The following is a 19,252-nucleotide window of genomic DNA, read 5'->3' on the forward strand; positions in this document are numbered from 1 at the left end:
ACCCCAGTTTTCAGGACTGTTAATCCTAAATGTTTAAAAGGCATGAATCAGGCCCCCCAAAATCATGAGATACTATTGAAAACCCTCATGATTTTTAAGCCTAACACATGTGGATGCCATTTATTTCCCTTCCGGTTTTAGTGTCTTTAGGGTGCACTTAGGTTCTGTTTTCAAGCTTTTCTCTGCAACTGGGAGGGCTAGAAACTTCTTTTTTAAAACGAAAGCTGCTATTCTCATCTAACCACACACCTCCAGAAGTTGGGGCTTTAAGAAACACACCTCATACCACAACAGTCGGCAACAGTAAGGTTTGTTTTCAACCACTCCTCTGCTGGCCAGACAGGGACGCCAAGCAAACAAGTTGTTAACTCCACTCCTTGCCCAAAACCAAAGCATGTCACCTCCACAACACACTTCAGACAGTATCTGTTGGCTCAGTAATCTGAAGTTGTTTAAGTAGTTGCAGACCTGTATTCTGCACAGGTGTGTGCACACCCAGCGTGCTGGTGCCAGAGACTTTGGCCTACCAGTGCCCATAGAGGGGCCGTGCTTGCGCCTCAGGGCTGCAGCCCCTCTCCTGGCTATATGAGGCGGTGTTGACCCTCCTCAGTCCCTTCTCACTGACCGTGGCTGGAGTTGAAGATCTGTCTGTGACTGTAGTCTTATAACCTTGCATTTACTCTAAGCCTAGTTTACTGTACATAAGTAATTAGTCAGTAGTTAGATAGCATTAGTAGATAGTGTTCCCCCCTTGATGCCCTCACCAGGCTTTAAACACGGTCCTTCGTGTGGAGAGGCGATCCCCAACAGCGACCCCCTCTGCCCCACGGTGCGTGTTTTGTCTCAGCGAGCCCCATCTTAAGAGTACTGTTTGATCTGTAAATTATTTAAAAAGCAGACTCAGGTGGCACGGGACCTTTGCCTGAAGCAACACCTGCTTCAACAGGCCATGCGGCCCAATCGGTACTAAGGTCCTCCTCGGTCAAAGATTGCCCTCAGGCTTGAAAAGTGCTGCCGTCTCTCATTCTGGGGCAGGCACCTTGCCGAAGAGACGGAGGAGCCGCTCTCCATTATCGACATCAAGGAAGATGTCTCATAAGACCAATCAGGACCATTCCAGGTTGTGGGGCAACTCCTCTGCTTCCCCCAGGAAAAGTACAGACTGGCACATGGCTGGTTCTGGAACATGGGATGGCACGGGTTCCTCTGACCCTTCCCTGGTACTGAGTGGAAAGAGCAGAAATCCTGTGCCATTGACTCCGGTTCCAGCCTCTGAGCATCCATTGAGTCTGGTACTGACGAGGGAGATGCCGGTACCGGTATCATTGACAACCCAGGCAGCTGCAGACCTTCTCTGCCTTTCGGTCCCTAACTCACCATTGGTCCAGGACTCTTCCAGGGCTGTGCCACTTACGGTCCCTCTGATGGAGCGAGCCACTGAACCTGTGTGTTTGTCAGCACCGCATCCAGACCCTTCCCTTGCCATGGTGGGGATGGAGCTGGCACTGGAATCAGTGAGGGGGACCATGGCACCAGGACCCTCTTTGGCCCCGCTGCATTTGACTCCGCAAGTGCTCCCATATCAGCTCTCACCACCCTCAACATTGACACATTCAGGCACTCTGGTACTGATGTTTGTGTGGAGACCAACACTGCCTATGGCATCAGCACAGAATCACAGAATCGTAGGACTGGAAGGATCATCTAGTCCAGGCAGGGAGAATGCTAGGTTGATTGGGACACCTGAAGCCAATTGGGGCTGGCTGAAACAAGTTAAAAGCCTCCCAGTTAGTCAGGTGGGTGTGCATATCAGGAGCTGTGGGAGGAAGCTGCGCTGTTGGAGAGGCTGAGTAGTACACACAATATCAGGCACAAGGAAGGAGGCCCTGAGGTAAGGGTGAAGTGGAGCTTGAGGAAGTGAGGGCTGCTGTGGGGGAAGTAGCCCAGGGAATTGTACATGTCATATTTCTAAAAGGTCAGCTACCATAGCTGATACTATTAGGGTTCCTGGGCTGGAGCCCGGAGTAGAGGGTGGGCCCGGGCTCCCCCCCACCTTTGTCCCCTGATTAATCACTGAGACTGGGAGACAACAGAGACTGTGCAAGGAAGGATAATTTCTCCTCACCTCCCTTGCTGGCTTATGATGAAAATGGCTCAGTAGACTGTGACCCTTATCTCTAGATAAAGAAGGGTTACGTGGAGGGTCACAGTGAGCCTCTGAGGCTAGCGAAATCTGCCAGGAAACGCGGGACCCACAGAGGCAAGGACAGAGCTTTGTCACAGTACTTGAAATTTATGACACACTCATTACTATGCTTGACACCACATTGCGTTTGTTCGACCATCTGGGACTCATTTTAAACACTGCAAAGTCAACCTTGGCTCCCACACAACAAATCAAGTTCACTGGGTTCCTGTTAGATTCCATGAGGTCGAGGGCATTCCTACTGACGACCACTTCCAAGCAACTCAGCAGCTCTGCCTCAGTCTGCAGTCTCAGCCATCCATGACAGTCCACGTGTGTCTAAGCCTGTTGGAGCTACATGTCTGCTTGCATGCAGGTGGCCCAGTTTACCAGGCTGCACTTTTGCCCTCTTCAGATGTGGCTCAGGATGGCTTATCTCCCTGCCTTCTCTGGGCAGGCTGGTTCCCCCTTCCTCCATCAGTCCTGGATTCCTTGCGCTGGTGGGAGTCCCTCCACAATGTAGTGCCAAATAGTCCCCTTCGCTCAGCCCTCTCTGACAAAGTCAGTGGTTATCAAAGCTTCCCTTCTGGATTTGGGGGGCTCAGCTGAACTCATTAAGTGTGTAGCGCTTGTGGTCGGTACAGAAAACCTCCTTCCATATCAATGTGTCGGAACTTCAGGCCATCCACAATGTATGCCATGCCTTCTGGGACTGCATCAGACACTCAGTGGTTCACATACTGAGGGAAAATACCACCGTAATGTACTATGTGAACAAGCAAGTTCCAGGTTACTCTGTCTGGAGGCGATCAACCTGTGGCAGTTTTGCATCGAGGAAGACATCACTCCAGTAGCAATCCATTTGCTGGGGGTGCAAAATTGTCTTGCAGACCATCTCAGCAGGGTTGTCTTCACAACATGGGGCATCTCCATGATCAACCTGTTTGTGACAAGGGAAAACAGAAAGTGTCATATATTCTGCTCCTGGGAGGGCTGCAGGCCAGGCTCCGTCTCTGATGCCTTCCACTGCAGTTGGCAGTTAGCTCTTCTGTATGCCTTTCCACCTATTCCATAGTTCATCAATGCGGATGGGGCCAGCTCATCTCATTGCTCTAGTGTTGCCGAGATAGTGCTGGTTCCCAGAGCTCCTTGCTCTGTCAGTTCAGCCTCCCATACCGTTTCCTCTCCATCCTGATCTGCTCACTCAGGTTTACGGCCACACAATCCATCCTGCGCTCAGCTCCTTGAACCTTACAATGCAGTGGCTACATGTCTGAATGAAGAGGAGGAGCAGTGCTTGGCGGCTGTCCAACATGTCCTATTCAACAGTAGGAAGTCCTCCACTAGAACAGCCTACTTAGTGAGCTGGAATAAATTCTTGGTGTGGTCCTTGACCCGTGTGACCCAAATGATAGGGGCTTCCATTAGGACATCTTAGAGTACCTGCTACATCTTCAGAAATTTGGCTTTGTGCTCAGTTCCCCGAGGGTGCTTTTGGCAGCAATATCTGCATTCCATCCCCCAATTTAAGGGAAGTCAATTTTTTCCACTGCCATAGTGATGAGATTTCTGAAGGGGCTTCTCCGCTTACATCATCTAGTCCAAGAACCAGTGTGGGAGCTAAACATGGTCCTGGCAGCTCTGATGGGCCCTCCGTTTGAGCCCCTTGAAGCCTGCCCACTGCCCCTCCTGTCTGAGAAAACCACATTCCTGATAGCAATCACTTCAGCAAGGGTGTGTGTGAGTTGTAGGCCTTAATGGCTGAGCTGCTCACTTTGTCCTTGGGGAGCTGAACGTAACACTGCAATCACAGTGGGCTGCTGGAACAATTTTTATAGTGGGGGTGCTGAGAGCCATTGAACTAAACTTTGTAAACCCCATATATGATGGAAACCACTTCAAGCCAGGGAGTGCTGCAGCACCCCCAGCACGCCTAGTTCCAGCACCTATTGATCACACCCAAAGTTTTTATCCAAGGTGGTCTCTCGGATTCATCTGAATCAGGCGGTGTATTTACCTGTTTTTCCCAAAGCTGCACCTCTTCCCCAGGAGGACAGCGCTTCCATAATCTGGATGTCAAGCAATGTCTAGTCTTTTATCTAGACAGGACTTAACTGATTCGTGCTTCACCTCACCTGTTCGTGTCATATGCAGACAGCATGAAGGGGCAAGCAGTTTTGGCACAGACCATTTCTAGATGGATAACATCCTGTATCAAGGCTGTGTATGAAATAGCTTCACCTATGCCTCCTCAGCGGATACGGCTCACTCCAAAAGAGTACAAGTGATATCGATGGCATTCCTCAGTGATGTTTCCATACTGGACATTTGCACGGCTGCCACGAGGTCATCTATACATATGTTTACAGACCATTATGCTATTACTGCATCTTCACGAGTGGATGCAGGCCTCGGAAGGGCAGTTCTGTGATCTCTATTGCATAGGCTCCAAGCCCTGCCTCTAGACTGGGGTACTGCTTGTGAGTCACCTAAGTGGAATACACGTCTGCATCTATTCAAAGAAGAAACGGTTACTTACAGGAAGTGTGGTTCTTTGAGATGTGACCCACCCTTCATCCCCTCTGCACTGGAGTCTCCTCTCATGGGCTTTTAGTGCAAAGGAACTTTAGGGGGGGTCAGGGTGGTGCCACTTCATATAGCCAGGGGAGGGCCACAGTCAGGAGGTGCGATTCACTGTCTTCTATGCATACTGCTAGGCTAGGCAAAAGTCTCCGGCTCCAGCACATTGGATGCACACACACGTAAGCGGAATACATGTCTGCATCACATCTCGAAGAACCACAGTTACATTAAGCCACCGTTTCTTTTGTCATTAAAGTGGGTCTGCCCCCACCTCCCCACACTGGCCCTAGTTGCCTTAGCACCAAGTAGCACATACCTAAGGATTAGCAACAGGATGTGCTCAATATTCCCTGGTAGTAGAGATGCTACTCTCTAGGAAGAGTAAAGCCTAGTCTCCACTAGAAATGGTTTTCCAGTATAGTTATATTGGTAAATCCTCTCGCCTAGATGCAGTTTATACTGGCAAAAAGTGCTTTTGATGACAGAGCTTAGTTCCCTGAGTGAAATAAGCTATCCCAGCAAAACCATGTTTATGCTGTATAACTGCCCCTACACTAGGGCTTTTACCAGTATAGGAATGTCACCTGCAAAAAATTCACCCCCCTAATCAGTCTTACTCTACTAGAAAAAGTTTCTAGTGTAGACCTGGCCTAAGAGAAAAGGGAATTGCACTTAATCTTACCCACTGATCATGAGCCACCTCAGCTTGTGGGGGCTTGTTTCGCAAGTACCTCTCAGAAACACATTCGTTTAGATCTGCAAGAACATTTTTTTGTGTAAACAGGTGGCCCTTACAGTTGGGAATTTTCCATTAACATTATCTTGACTGATGTACTTAAGTCATGCTAAATTACTCTGATAGCTGATCCCAACAGAGCCAAAGCCAGGAGTAAAATATCAGATTAGGACACTAGCTGGGGCATGCCTGCACAAACAGCTCTGTGAAGGCATCAGGCTGTAGAATTGGGTCCCTATGTGTAGCACTATTTATATTTGGTTATTTGCTCTGAAACATCCAGGATTAGCCACTACTAGAAACAGAATACTGAACTAGATGGGCCTCTGGTCTGCTCCACTGGGGTTATTCCAATGCTCCCACAGAAATCCCTGGAATATCTGCTTCAGAGACCAGGTTTCCAGCCTGGCTTTATCTCCCAAGTGGAACAAATCTGCCACTCTCCACTTGTTCCCCGAGAGGATCTTCCATGTGAAAAAGCAGCAGCGAATGCAGAGCCCTGGGGTGGTTAAAGACGTGCTGAAAGATGTGTCTCTCTTCCCTACTTCCGCCCATTATAAGAAGTTCCCTTCACTGCTGGACAGGTGTGGAGTTTTTTTTCCTAGCACAAGAAGTTTTAAGGGAGGATTTTAAATATAAAAAGCCCATGACCATCATATGAGCTGCTGACCCTTCCGAGACCACAGATTCCAGCACTTGAGTTTACACCTATATTTATAATTTATGACAATGTTTGCAATTCCTATAACCCACATTCACCATTGTCCTATGGCCCCTTGGCCAATATCTTTTTAAAGCAACACAGATAAATCACTCACACCCTCCTGAACATTTAAAATTGTGTGAGAAATACCACAACCTAAAGAACCCCTAGGCCCTCTTCATTCACACACTACAGTGGTTGCTTATTTTTGCCAGAAGATGAACAGTTCTTGCATTATCCCAGGAGATACACTGAGTGTTTACCCTTCATGGACAATTCTTTCCACCCGATCCAAACACACATGGGAATTCAGAGCCAGTGCCCTCTGCATTTTAAATGCATTAGTTCAGTGTACTCCTGTGACACATGGCCAGAAAGGGTTAAGCAGCTCGCAGGCTGAATAACCCAGATTCAACCTTTAGAAACATGTTACAAAACTATGTAAATGGTAATTAGGGCCATTTCATGTTAAATGGGCTAGAATTTTGAAATGCAATCATGTATCCTTAGAGAATTAGAGGTGACCCTAATCGCATGTGTTTACTTATATCTTGTTAGATGTTAGCCATGTAAACAGACAGTTCCTGTCTATTACTATAGCTATTGATTCAGAGATCAAAAGGAAATATTAATATTTAGATGAAATGTGAGTGAAATAATGTCATTGTCTATATGTCTCTTTAAAGTTTGTGGTAAGCTGTATATGAACTACTTAATGGATAAATTACCTTATGTTAATACATGTAGTTAATTACTGGTGATATTTGGGAACCAGAAGGTTACATCAAAGGCCTATTTTTCACCCAGGACTGTATGGTCAAGAGGCTGTCAGAAAACTGTATAAAAACTCTTGGGACCTGATCCTTTCATCTCAGATCTGCTTGATGCTTTATGCAGGGGAACCTTGACTGAGATCTCCAGTCCCATCGGTATCACCCTAAATATTAACATTGGACTATATAACCTATGGACTAATTCTGAAAGAACACTTTGCAACTACAAAGCTCACCATCATATGAATGATCTCAGAACTGCACTCATGTCTGTACGCATACTGATCTTTTAAGCAATACTCTCTCTCTTTTCTTTTTAAATAAATTTTAGTTTAGTTAATAAGAATTGGCTGTAAGTGTGTATTTGGGTAAGATCTGAAATATTCATTAACCTGGGAGGTAATGTGTCTGATCCTTTGGGATTGGTAGAACTTTCTTGTATGGTGAATAAGATTTTCAGTAATTCTCATCATAGTTGACTTGGGTGTCTGGATGGAGACCTACTGCTGGGTTGCTTTAAGGGAGCTGTGTTTTGGTTTCTGGGTAACCAGTATGATATTGCAGAAGCTGTTTTGAGGCTAGCTTGGTGGATCTAAGTACTGGAATGACCACCAACTTTGAGGATTGTCTGCCCCATTTTTTGCAGTTTGCCCTAATTAAGTAATCTCAGTATGGCTCCCCTGGGACCACGGTCACAACTCTGTCAGCAAGTTGGAGTCTATAAGTCACACACATGTTCCCAAGGGCCTCAGTCTGCTGCTTAAAGCTTTTAAATTCCCAACAAAAGCAACATTTACTTAACAACAGCAACACTGTGTGATAAAACACTATTTAATTACTACAAACACTTCTAGGGCTTTATAGAAATGCCACATATACAAAATGGTTAGACTTCAGTGTGTAGTAATGCACTCTCTCTAACACAACTTGACACAAGTTAATAAAACTCAGGCAAATTCAATGCTTTAAAATGTGATTCCAACTGAGGTCAATGGGAGGTGCCCGCAGACAGGCCTAAGAATGAAAATAAATAATAATTGTACATTAAATAGTCAGGCTGTTCCTGATATCAAAGACTCATCTTGTGGATCCCACTGAAGTCTAGTTAGAACTCATGAGAAGTCCACTCTTGACTCATGAAAAGTCACTACTCATGCTTATTAACTGGAATAAGTAATTCACAATCCAGGCCAATGCTGATGAATGTACCTCACTAACTTGGGGTGAGGCAGCAGAGGGAGAGGGGGAACAGGTGGAATCTTGTCTGCCATTGGTTAGGCAAATGATGAGCTGTAGTTTCTGCTAAAAGCTATTCATTTTATATGTTGCTTCATCCTTCCAACCCACCCCAAACATCTGTCTGTTGCATCGTATCTCACATGTTGTGAGCTCTCTGGGGTAGGAACTGTCTTCTTTTTTCATGTCTCTACACCATGTAGCACTAGGACTGGAGGTTCTAGGTGCTACAATAATACAAATAATAATAACGTTGTCAGAGCTAAGTAGGAAGCGATTCCTTTTAACAATCTGCAAGAGGATCATGAATCTTCCTGTCAAAGTAGAGCACGTTTTAATTTTTAATCCATTGTTTTGTTAACACACATTAACCATGTTATGAAACCTACACTAGATGACCATGAAAATATGCAGTGTTTAATGACTCCTAATGCTTTACGTACTCTTTTTACTGACTGATGAAAACATATGTAATAGTGACTTTACCCATTCTGAAAATGCAACCATCTCTGTGATCAAATACAGCATCTGTCCAAAAGCACATAGCACTTCTTACTATTTCTCAACAGAAAGGTGACATTTCAAGAAGCTCAATGCCCCTCTCTCTCAACACTGTATAAGGGCACTGGGCTGATATAGAGGGAAGGTTCATAGAATCATAGAATATCAGGATTGGAAGGGACCTCAGGAGGTCATCTAGTCCAACCCCCTGCTCAAAGCAGGACCAATCCCCAACTAAATCATCCCAGCCAAGGCTTTGTCAAGCCTGACCTTAAAAATATCTAAGGAAGGAGATTCCACCACCTCCCTAGGTAACGCATTCTAGTGTTTCACCACCCTCCTAGTGAAAAAGTTTTTCCTAATATCCAACCTAAACCTCCCGCACTGCAACTTGAGACCATTACTCCTTGTTCTGTCATCAGCTACCACTGAGAACAGTCTAGATACATCCCCTTTGGAACCCCCTTTCAGATAGCTGAAAGCAGCTATCAAATCCCCCCTCATTCTTCTCTTCCGCAGACTAAACAATTCCAGTTCCCTCAGCCTCTCCTCATAACTCATGTGTTCCAGTCCCCTAATCATTTTTGTTGCCCTCAGCTGGACTCTTTCCAATTTTTCCACATCCTTCTTGTAGTGTGGGCCCCAAAACTGGACACAGTACTCCAGATGAGGCCTCACCAATGTCGAATAGAGGAGAACGATCACGTTCCTTGATCTGCTGGCAATGCCCCTACCTATACATCCCAAAATGCCATTGGCCTTCTTGGCAACAAGGGCATACTGTTGACTCATATCCAGCTTCTCGTCCACTGTAACCCCTAGGTCCTTTTCTGCAGAACTGCTGCCGAGCCATTCAGTCCCTAGTCTGTAGCGGTGCATGTGATTCTTCCGTCCTAAGTACAGGACTCTGCACTTGTCCTTGTTGAACTTCATCAGATTTCTTTTGGCCCAATCCTCTAATTTGTCTAGGGCCCTCTGTATCCTATCCCTACCCTCCAGCATATATACCTCTCCTCCCAGTTTAGTGTCATCTGCAAACTTGCTGAGGGTGCAATCCACACCATCCTCCAAATCATTTATGAAGATATTGAACAAAACCGGCCCCAGGCCTTGGGGCACTCCACTTGATACCGGCTGCCAACTAGACATGGAGCCAGTGATCACTACCCGTTGAGCCCGACAATCTAGCCAACTTTCTATCTACCTTATAGTCCATTCATCCAACCCATACTTCTTTAACTTGCTGACAAGAATACTGTGGGAGACCATGTCAAAAGCTTTGCTAAAGTCAAGGAACAACATGTCCACCACTTTTCTCCTCATTCACAGAGCCAGTTATCTCGTCATAGAAGACAATTAGATTAGTCAGGCATGACTTGCCCTTGGTGAATCCATGCTGACTGTTCCTGATCACTTTCCTCTCCTCTAAGTGCTTCAGAATTGATTCCTTGAGGACCTGCTCCATGATTTTTCCAGGGACTGAGGTTAGGCTGACTGGCCTGTACTTCCCAGGATCCTCCTTCTTCCCTTTTTTAAAGATGAGCACTATATTAACCTTTTTCCAGTCGTCCGGGACTTCCACGGATCACCATGAGTTTTCAAAGATAATGGCCAATGGCTCTGCAATCATATCCGCCAACTCCTTTAGCACTCTCGGATGCAGCGCATCCGGCCCCATGGACTTGTGCTCGTCCAGCTTTTCTAAATAGTCCCGAACCACTTCTTTCTCCACAGAGGGCTGGTCACCTCCTCCCCATGCTGTGCTGCCCAGTGCAGTAGTCTGGGAGCTGACCTTGTTTGTGACGACAGAGGCAAAAAAAGCATTGAGTACAATTAGCTTTTGACACATCCTCTGTCACTAGGTTGCCTCCCTCATTCAGATTGTCCCATACTGTATCACCAACACCATTTCTTGCAGCATCTGGGGTTTTCCTTAGGTCTCCCATCCAAGTACAAACCCAGACTAGCTTGTGAGTATTGCATCTGATGAAATCATAGTATTAGATGGCTTGGTTTGAATTTTAGGAACCTTTTCATACCTTGGCAACTGCCAATATCCTGTTCTGTTACTGATTTATGACTGTGAGGGTTGAGACACTTGGCAAACACAGCTCTTTTAAAGGAACCTTTCCTGTAACTAGGGTAAGTTTTGTGGTTCCACTGATCCTGGATTTCCATCATAGGCTGCAATTCCCACCATCTCTCGTAGATGCCCTACACATGCCCCAAGACACTAGACTCCTGCCCAGTTACACATTTCTCTCTGCAATTGGACTTGTAGCATCAGTTTGCAAGGAAGGCAGCAGAATTCAAAGGACAGGCACCATCCAGAGCTTCGAAGCAGCATCACTAATATCAGGTCTCCAGTCTATTCTCAGCAGCACCAGACAGTGAGCATTGACCCTTGGAGGGTTCTCAGCAGCAAGAGCAGCAACTGAGGAGCAAAGGTCTATTACCAGGGAGAGACTGTTTAGAGTTTAACAATCCCTTCAGGGGGGAGCAGCAAAGAAGAGTAAATAAGAGCCTGGCTCCACTCCACACCCACATTTCATTCCAGTCTGTTAAAGCAGCCCCAGCCAGAGAAGCTCTTGCAGAGGAATCCAGAGGGATTTCTTATGGCGGATTCAGGAGACCACAGTGGAGAACAATCACAAACAAAAAATCAAGCCAGCCTCTTCCTCACAATGCCAAATGGTTGCTCCCAGCAGGGGTCTTACAACCTGGCTTAAGGCTCTATGTAATTGCATAAAAAAAAAAAATTCTCAGCAGTGTCCCAGTTATCTGTTTTACTTTCATGGGATCCCAACGGCCACCAAGGCCCTTCCCCCCCGAACTGCTGCAATTTTCCCAACAGTGGGGAGGTGAAGCCAGGCATCCCTGCTGAAGCTATGGCTGCATTTGTAACCTCTCCCATCAGCTGGTTTTACACCTGCAAGGACTTGTATGGTGCACAGCAGAGGAAGCAATATCATTCTGCATCAGAGGCTAATTGTGTGCACGGAGGTCAGGTGAAACATTGGACATAGGCCTCCACATAGACAGGCTGAGGTTCAAGCAAAGGCTAAAAAAGGTCTGGGCAGATAATGACCAATTTTAAGGAGCCAAGGATTAAACGTGAACACCTGTAATTAAAAACGAAGTGTTTAGATATGTAGGCTTTGCTGCTGCTAGGCAGGGCGAGCCTGCTGGCCTCACAGCAGCTCTCCAGTCTCTGCAGTATCACACTGCTCTGCACATCTGTCCTGCTTATCCATTTCTACCTCACACTGAGATGACAGGAGCCATGCTGCTGCTGCTTTCGCTACCGTCCCTGCCCCCTCCCTGTGACTTTTTTTCCCCCTTTTCTATTTTTACTAAAATTGTAAGTTTTCCCATTTTTTGCCACGTCAAACAATCAGGCCTAGTTATGATGCAGGAGGCTATAAAGCTTCTAGAGCCTCCTGCCTAAAGCCAGTTAACAAACAACTCCTGCAGTAGTAGCAGCTAAACATAGAGACAGCACAACTCTCAGATACCAGGGGTTAAACTCTGGCTCCACTGAAGTCAAAGTCCGTTCAGTTCTTGACTTCATGGGGGCTGTGATTTCTTTCTGGGATGATAAAAGAAGGATCTCTGCTGCTATTGGGTAAATTCTGGAAATGTGAAGGCATTAAACACTCTTGGGAAATATTTCTTCTTCTTCATGCAAGCTTGGGCCTGAGATGATACCAGCCCTTGACTTGGCTGACTCAGATGGCTTATCAGGAGTAAAGGAAACAGCCGTTTCTATGGAATGTTTAGTGGCCAAGCTGATAATTCTTAAACTAGGAGGAGATCCCTCGGGATGCAGAGAAAGATTAACAAGAAACACCGGAGGTCTTCAAAACTGCAAATGACTTCTGTAGGGTATCCTTGGCTTATGAACTGGGTTTCATATTAATGTGAATATCACTTGGTTGTAAAACGTTTGGCCTTCCCAGCTCCCCCATCCTTTAGGGGCTTAGCCACAAGGAAACTAGCAAATCTCTTGGGGGATGCTGTTTCAAAAGAGACTAGTTTCCAGTATTCTCCTTAGTATGTACTGGGGAGGTTGCAAGATTGACGGCTGCTGGGAGGGAAGGTCAAGTCAAGAGAGGATTCCCGGCTGCAGTGATTCCCAACTGGCCCTGCCTTTCCTCTGCTAGGAACAAACTCTTCTTCTGTGGTCTATCTTTCCAAAATCCTCTGTCACCCCTTGTTGCTGGCTCACGCCCCCACTTTCAGTTTCAGAAACAATAGCAGGCAAAACAGCACACTGCAGTGGTGATGGTTGGGGCGGGTGGGTTTCTGCCCAGAGCTCTGAGCAGGCAGCCCCACCAGAAGGTGGATGGAGGCAGGTAGGGATGGGAATACATAGTCCTTTGTCTGCTTGGGAGGAAAAGCCTCTTCTAATGCTCACACAGGGGGTTATAATGACCTAAAAATACAGTGAAGGGAAAGGATGCACTGTGACTGGGAGATTCAGGGCATGTGTGGGGGATAGTACCTGGTCTGAATACACCTCCGTGCAGAATGCTAAGGATAAACAGATTCCTCAGGGTTCATGTTTAGATACTTCTCCATCTGTACTGTTTGTGGGCCAAGCGGGAAAGAGACCCCATTGTTGGAGCTGGACTGAGGCCACAAAATTCACATCTGTGGATTTCAAACATCTATGGCTCCCACAAAGGAAAAGTTTAGGTACACTCAGGTTTCTTGCTCAATCTACTACAGATGCTCTCTGTCCAGGGTCTGTAGACTGGATTAGCAGGAAGAGACTCAATAATATAATAGTCCTTTCCCTCTCTCCATCCTCCATAAGCATACCATTATACCACAAAGGACCTAGTTGTCTTTCAGCACTGGAAATCCTTCTATCACCCAGAAGCCAGAGATGCTTTCTCTTAGCCACTGAGTTAGTAACAATAAACCTAGCACAGAATCTGTGAGTGATGCCAGTAAGGATAGTGAGACTTCCCCTATGTACAGCTTCTTTCTCTAAAGGATATAAAGGGCTTTAGAAACATTATAGTGACCCAAGCCTCAAAAACATCCACAAGATGGAATTATTATCACCATAAATCGGGAAACTGAGGCACAGAGAGGTTGCAAGTTGCCAACCACAGGTTAGTTGAAGCACCTGGAGTAGAACCCTGGAGGTCTGAGTCAGCTTCCTCAAATCACTGAGTTATACTGCTGCCGAGGTTCAAGTATGGGGGGCAGGTCAGTGAAGAAGACAGACTTTCCTAAGAGCATCCTCCTAGCTTCACTCACTGGTGAAGTTACAGACAAACACTTCATTAGAGGGGGAAAGAACAGTGCCCAAAGGGCTATGTCCTCAGGACAGCAAGGAACAGCTTTTCCTATTATAAGGGGCCCACTTCAACTCCTCTTGAAGTCAATGGAATCTTTCCTTTGAGTTTAATTGGAATTGGATGGGGCCTGGCTATCAAACACTATTAATCAAACATTCAGGAAGCTTGACAGATGCTGCAGTATGTAATGCCACAGGAATCTCATCTCCATTCATTAATGGATGCTCATTGTAAAGCATGTGGCAGATATTTTATTAAAAATATATTTTGACTGAAGAATAAAAACCAGCAAAGTTTCAAAATCTGGAAATAACTAGGTCAGGGTTCTGGAGAGCTGCTTCTACTTTAGGGATTTAGCCTTTGTAATCACTTGAGTCACTTTCATTCAGTACTGAAAGAGAAATCCAGGGATAAAAAACTGGATAGTGTCAAAGCGACATGGGCTGAAGGGAGCTCTGTGTGGGACGGCGGGGAAGAGGCGATGGCAGCTCGGACACAAAAGTGTGAGCCAGGAGGAGAGGGCAGGTTTCAGAGATGCTATAGAGGAAGTGGCAAGGGGATTTGGTGAGAAGCTAGATGCTAGGAGCAGGATGAGGCTCAAGGACAGGGGTGACAGTGAGCCAGTACGGGCCGGCACGGCGTACCGGTAAGAAGCCGGTACTAGCCCGTATGCAGCCCATGTTAATGCGCTGCCGCGGCAAAGGCATTAACTGCCGTGGCCGTGCTTTAACGTTGCTGCCCCTTCCCCCCCCCGTTGGCAGCTCTGCCGGTAGGGACCCTACTGGCAGGGCTGCCAACGGGTGAGCCAAAAGGGGCAATGATGTTAAAGCGCTGCCGCAGCACTTTAACATCGTTGCCCCTTTCCGCGCCGCAGGCCACTGACTGGCGGGGGGAAGGGGGCAGGGGAAAAGGGCAGCTGCCCCAGGGCCGGCGATTTAAAAGGGCCCGGGGCTCCCAGCAGCTCCTGCTGCTGCGGCAGCAGCCAGAGCCCGGTCCCTTTTAAATCGCCGTCGGAGCCCCGGGTGGCAGGGGCCAGGCAGCGCGGATGGGCCGGCTGGGGGAGGCTGACCCCCCCCAGCCCCGCCCCTTCCGCCCAACGCACCGGCCCCCGTACCGGTAAGAATTTATTATTACTTTCACCCCTGCTCAAGGATCATACTATGTGACAGGGAGGGTGGTCCAGTTGCTGATGAAAAGAGGAACCAGAGAGAGGGGAAGGTTTTGGAGGAAAGGAAAGATCCTCAGTTGTGTCAGAGGTCAGAGAGGGAGCTGAATGTGTGGGAAATGGGCAGAAGCAGGGAGTATGGTGTAGTGAGGTAGATTTCCCAGTCACCAACATAAAGGCAGTGGCTGAAGCCCTGGGAGCAGCTGAGGTGACTGTGAGGTGACTGTGGGAGAAAGCCTGGAGGGAGGAGAAGAGCAGACTGATACCTGCATACAACAGTCCCCACCACAGCATTGGCATCTGAATAGGAAAATCCCCATGTTAGCTGAGTTGGATACCTCATTCGTTTTCCCGTGGCTTTCAAGCATGTGCCCCAGCAATGCAATAGCCCTGCCCTGGAGACTTTCCTGAAGCATGGACTCAGAAACACCACCACCAAGAGGGTTTTCTTTATTGTCCAGTCTGAAATGCTGGACAGAAAACAAAGAGGTGGGGAAAATACTCCACTTAGGAAGGGACAATCAGGTGCACATATACAAAATTGGAAATGACTGCCTAGGAAGGAGTACTATGCAAAGGGATCCGGGGGTCATAGTGGAGCACAAGCTAAATATGAGTCGACAGTGTAACACGGTTACAATAAAACAAACATCATTCTGGGATGTATTATAAGCAAGGCACAAGAAGTAATTCTTCCGCTCTACTCCATGCTGATTAGGTCTCAACTGGAATATTGTGTCCAGTTCTGGGAGCCACATTTCAGGAAAGATGTGGACAAACTGGAAAAAGTCCAGAGAAGAACAACAAAAATGATTAAAGGTCTAGAAAACATGACCTATAAGACTGAAAATATTGGGTGTGTTTAGTCTGGAGAAGAGAATACTGAGAGGGGTTTACAAGTACATAAAAGGTTGTTACAAGTAGGAGGGAGAAAAGTTGTTCTTCTTAACCTCTGAGGATAGGACAAGAAGCAATGGGCTTAAATTGCAGCAAGGGAGGTTTAGACTGGACATTACGAAAAACTTCCTAATTGTCAGAGTGGTTAAGCACCGGAATAAACTGCCTAGGGAGGTTGTGGAATCTCCATCATTGGAGATTTTTAAGAGCAGTTTAGACAAACACCTGTCAGGGATGGTGTAGATAATACTTAGTCCTGCCATGAGTGTAGGGGACTGGACTAGATGACCCCTCGAGGTCCCTTCCAGTCCTATGATCCTATTCTATTCTAAGTGAGGTTTGGATGAGGCTAGCTAGAGACCTGTCCTTGAATCCGTCTGTCTCAAGAACCTCTCTGGCCCCCATCACCATAGTACCTGAGCACCTCACGATCGTTAATGGATTTACCCTCACCGCACCCCTGTGAGGCATGGAGGGAGAACTGAGGTACAGTGAGAGACTTGCCCAAGATCACCCAGAAAGTCTGTGCTGAAGCAGGGTGTTGAATCCCACTCTCCCGAGCCACCCATGTAGCTCCCTAACATTGGGCCATCCTTATTCCAATAGCAAAGCAATGCTCCCTGACTGGCCATAGTGGCAATAAACGTGAGTCAGAGCTGGCTGCTAGCATAACACTTAGTGCAGGTAAGAGAAAATGAAGCCTTTGAAATGTTGCTGCTGTCATAAGTGGCTTGAGTCATGGGTCAGGGTCCAATCACATGAGGCACTGAGCCCTCACCTCCTACTGATACGGCTACTTGCTGAGCCAGGTGTCTCAAATTCCAAAGCTAGCTGCACCTCTATCCCCTTCATGGCCTCCTTGAGGGCATCCTACTCAAGTCTCAGACCTCTAGCCATCACCTTACTCAAGGAAGGAACCCACCTTTCCCTCCACACCAGAGATTTAGTCAGCAATTCTTCCTACAATTCACTGAGAGAACATATCTTGACAGCCACAGTTTACATGCATACCTGTCACCCCTAGCAGGTGTCACCCCCCCTTCAATGTGGAGACCTTGGTGGGGTCCAAAGTCCTTCATACCCTATGTCAGGGTCTGTCCCACACAGTGTCATGAGTTCTTGGATCCAAGGAGAGTGACACCCCCTTATGACAGGCTGGTCACATTAGAGAGTTCTCCGTTCTTTGGTAGCCTTCTTCAATACGCACAAACCAGGAGATGCCATTTTCCCCAGAAGGGTGTTGCCTCTCCAGACCTGTTTACTTGCCTAGGGATTTGCTTTAATTCCCCACCCTTAGTTCTTGCAGGAAAATCCTGCATCTCCTGCCCCTCCTCCTCAAGTCCACACAGATACACACAACACAAAGTTGATACAATAGTCTGAGGAATCTATGATTCATTAGCTTCTACAGGTTGACAGTTCTTGATAGTTCATTCATGCTTATGTGACGTTGCCCCTCTCCTGCCCCAATCACTGCATTGCCTGTCTTGTTTCCAGAAATAAATTAATCCCTTCACACCCAGGCATAACAATACAAAGTGAGAGGGGAAACTCAGTCATACCTGTTGCTATAAAGATCTATCCGAAGTTCCCCAGCTCTCCACACAAGGGATCTGGAGAGCTGCCTTTATTTCTTCAGCATTAAGATAATTAAGTGAAATAATTTCCCCATGCTTCCTTTTTTATGGGTATAAAGGACATTTTGACCAGCCTGGGCAGTGCTGCCCACAAGCGTAGGTGCTCATCTTTCCTTGCAGCCTAACACCACTTCTCCCCTTTATGTTCTCCTCTTCACCGTCTCTCAGTTTGTTTCTAAAGTCTTGCTGAACAGAGATTACTGCCCAGTGAAGAGAGATTAATCTACTGCCTCCTTCTCCTTAAGAGCTGCCTTGTGGGTTCCAGTTGTAGTCACACTCGAATACGAGTGACAGTCATTATCTGCACCCTCAGGAAACAGACAGGTCTGCAGAGCAGCCAAACTTAGATGTGAGAGAAGGAAAAGGAATATCCTACTGGTATGTACGGCTAAGCATGTCTGACTTCAGAGCTCCTACACCAGGAATGAACTTGACTTGACCTATGATCAGGAGCTTGTGCTCAGGTATCTGACATAACTCTTCAGACTGAGGATTAGGGGAGAGGGTAAGACCCAGTTCCTCCTGCTCAGTCACTGGGAAGTGCTGGTTTTAACTATAATCTCTAGTATCATCTACCTGTCTTTCACTCTGGCTCTATAGCTTGCACTACATACACAAGTTCCAAACAGAAAAGTCCACGCACATACCTGCCAATGTCTGAACAGATTTCAGTGTCAGCTGCTACAGCAGCATGCAGATAACTTCCAGGAGCACACTTGGGCAGCGCCAGGATTACAATGACAGAAACTGCAATAGCCAGGAGCCCTAGGACCAGCAGCACAAGACAGCAGATCTTCCTTTTAGACATGGCTATCCTGACCTTCCCCAGTGCAGCAGAGAGAGAGGATTTCAGTCCTGTTGTTCGCAAAGACTCGCGTCTGGCTGAGACTCTTGTCTTGTCTTGCTCTGGGGCAGTGAGAGCTATAGGAGGGAGCTTGCATTAACCGGCTCATTGACTGCCCCACAGTGGTTTTGACGGAAACAGTCTGTTAAGTGCCTTGATATGTCTGTTAAGAAATGTGTGTGCAGAACACTCTTACGCACACAGATCTCAGGAAAAGACTTTTTCCTCTCTTTTATGAGCATAAATTGCTTTTTTTGGCAGAACACTCCAAAGATTGCTTTGAAAGTTGAGATGAAAACTATTAACCCATTTACTCCTGGAGCATTTCTAGTGGAAAATCTCCAACCTTTCACAACACTTCCCTGCTTTCAGAGGCTTTGTCTACACTACCCATCTTTTAGCAACACAGCTTTGCCGCTACAGCCGTGCCACTAAAAAGCATGAAGTGTAGCTGCTGTTTGTCAGCAGGAGAGAGCTTTCCTGCCGACAAAAAACTTCCACCCCCAAAGAGCAGCAGCAGCAGCAGCTGCTGACAAAGGGCTGTTCACACCAGCGTTTTTCGTTGGTAAAACTTTTGTCGTTTGGGGTGTGTGTTTTTTTAACACCCTGGGAGGACAAAAGTTTTTCCAACAAAGTTCCAGTATAGACAAAGCCTAATTCTCTGCACATGCCAGGTGCAA

At 46.8% G+C, this 19,252-nt stretch overlaps 1 protein-coding gene across 6 annotated transcripts in view; it reads right to left on the reverse strand.

Moving 5' to 3' along the window:
- Positions 1-18,970, reverse strand: part of GGT5 (gamma-glutamyltransferase 5) — a 45,543-nt gene extending 26,573 nt beyond the window's left edge. The window contains exon 1 of one of the 6 annotated variants that reach the window (XR_012155178.2): positions 18,376-18,970. Coding sequence is in view for 3 of the 6 variants with exons in the window: in XM_073313711.2 (XP_073169812.1) it covers positions 18,376-18,536 (161 nt within the window). In the remaining 3 variants the exon portion in view is untranslated. Of the gene's footprint in view, positions 1-17,653; positions 18,336-18,375 lie in introns of those variants that run through there. The other 5 variants (XR_012155177.2, XM_073313711.2, XM_073313707.2 and 2 more) reach the window with 5 other exon arrangements.
- Between the last annotated feature and the right edge of the window lie 282 nt (positions 18,971-19,252).

Source organism: Lepidochelys kempii, chromosome 15 (assembly GCF_965140285.1).
Source record: "Lepidochelys kempii isolate rLepKem1 chromosome 15, rLepKem1.hap1, whole genome shotgun sequence".
Taxonomy (NCBI): Eukaryota; Metazoa; Chordata; order Testudines; family Cheloniidae; genus Lepidochelys; species Lepidochelys kempii.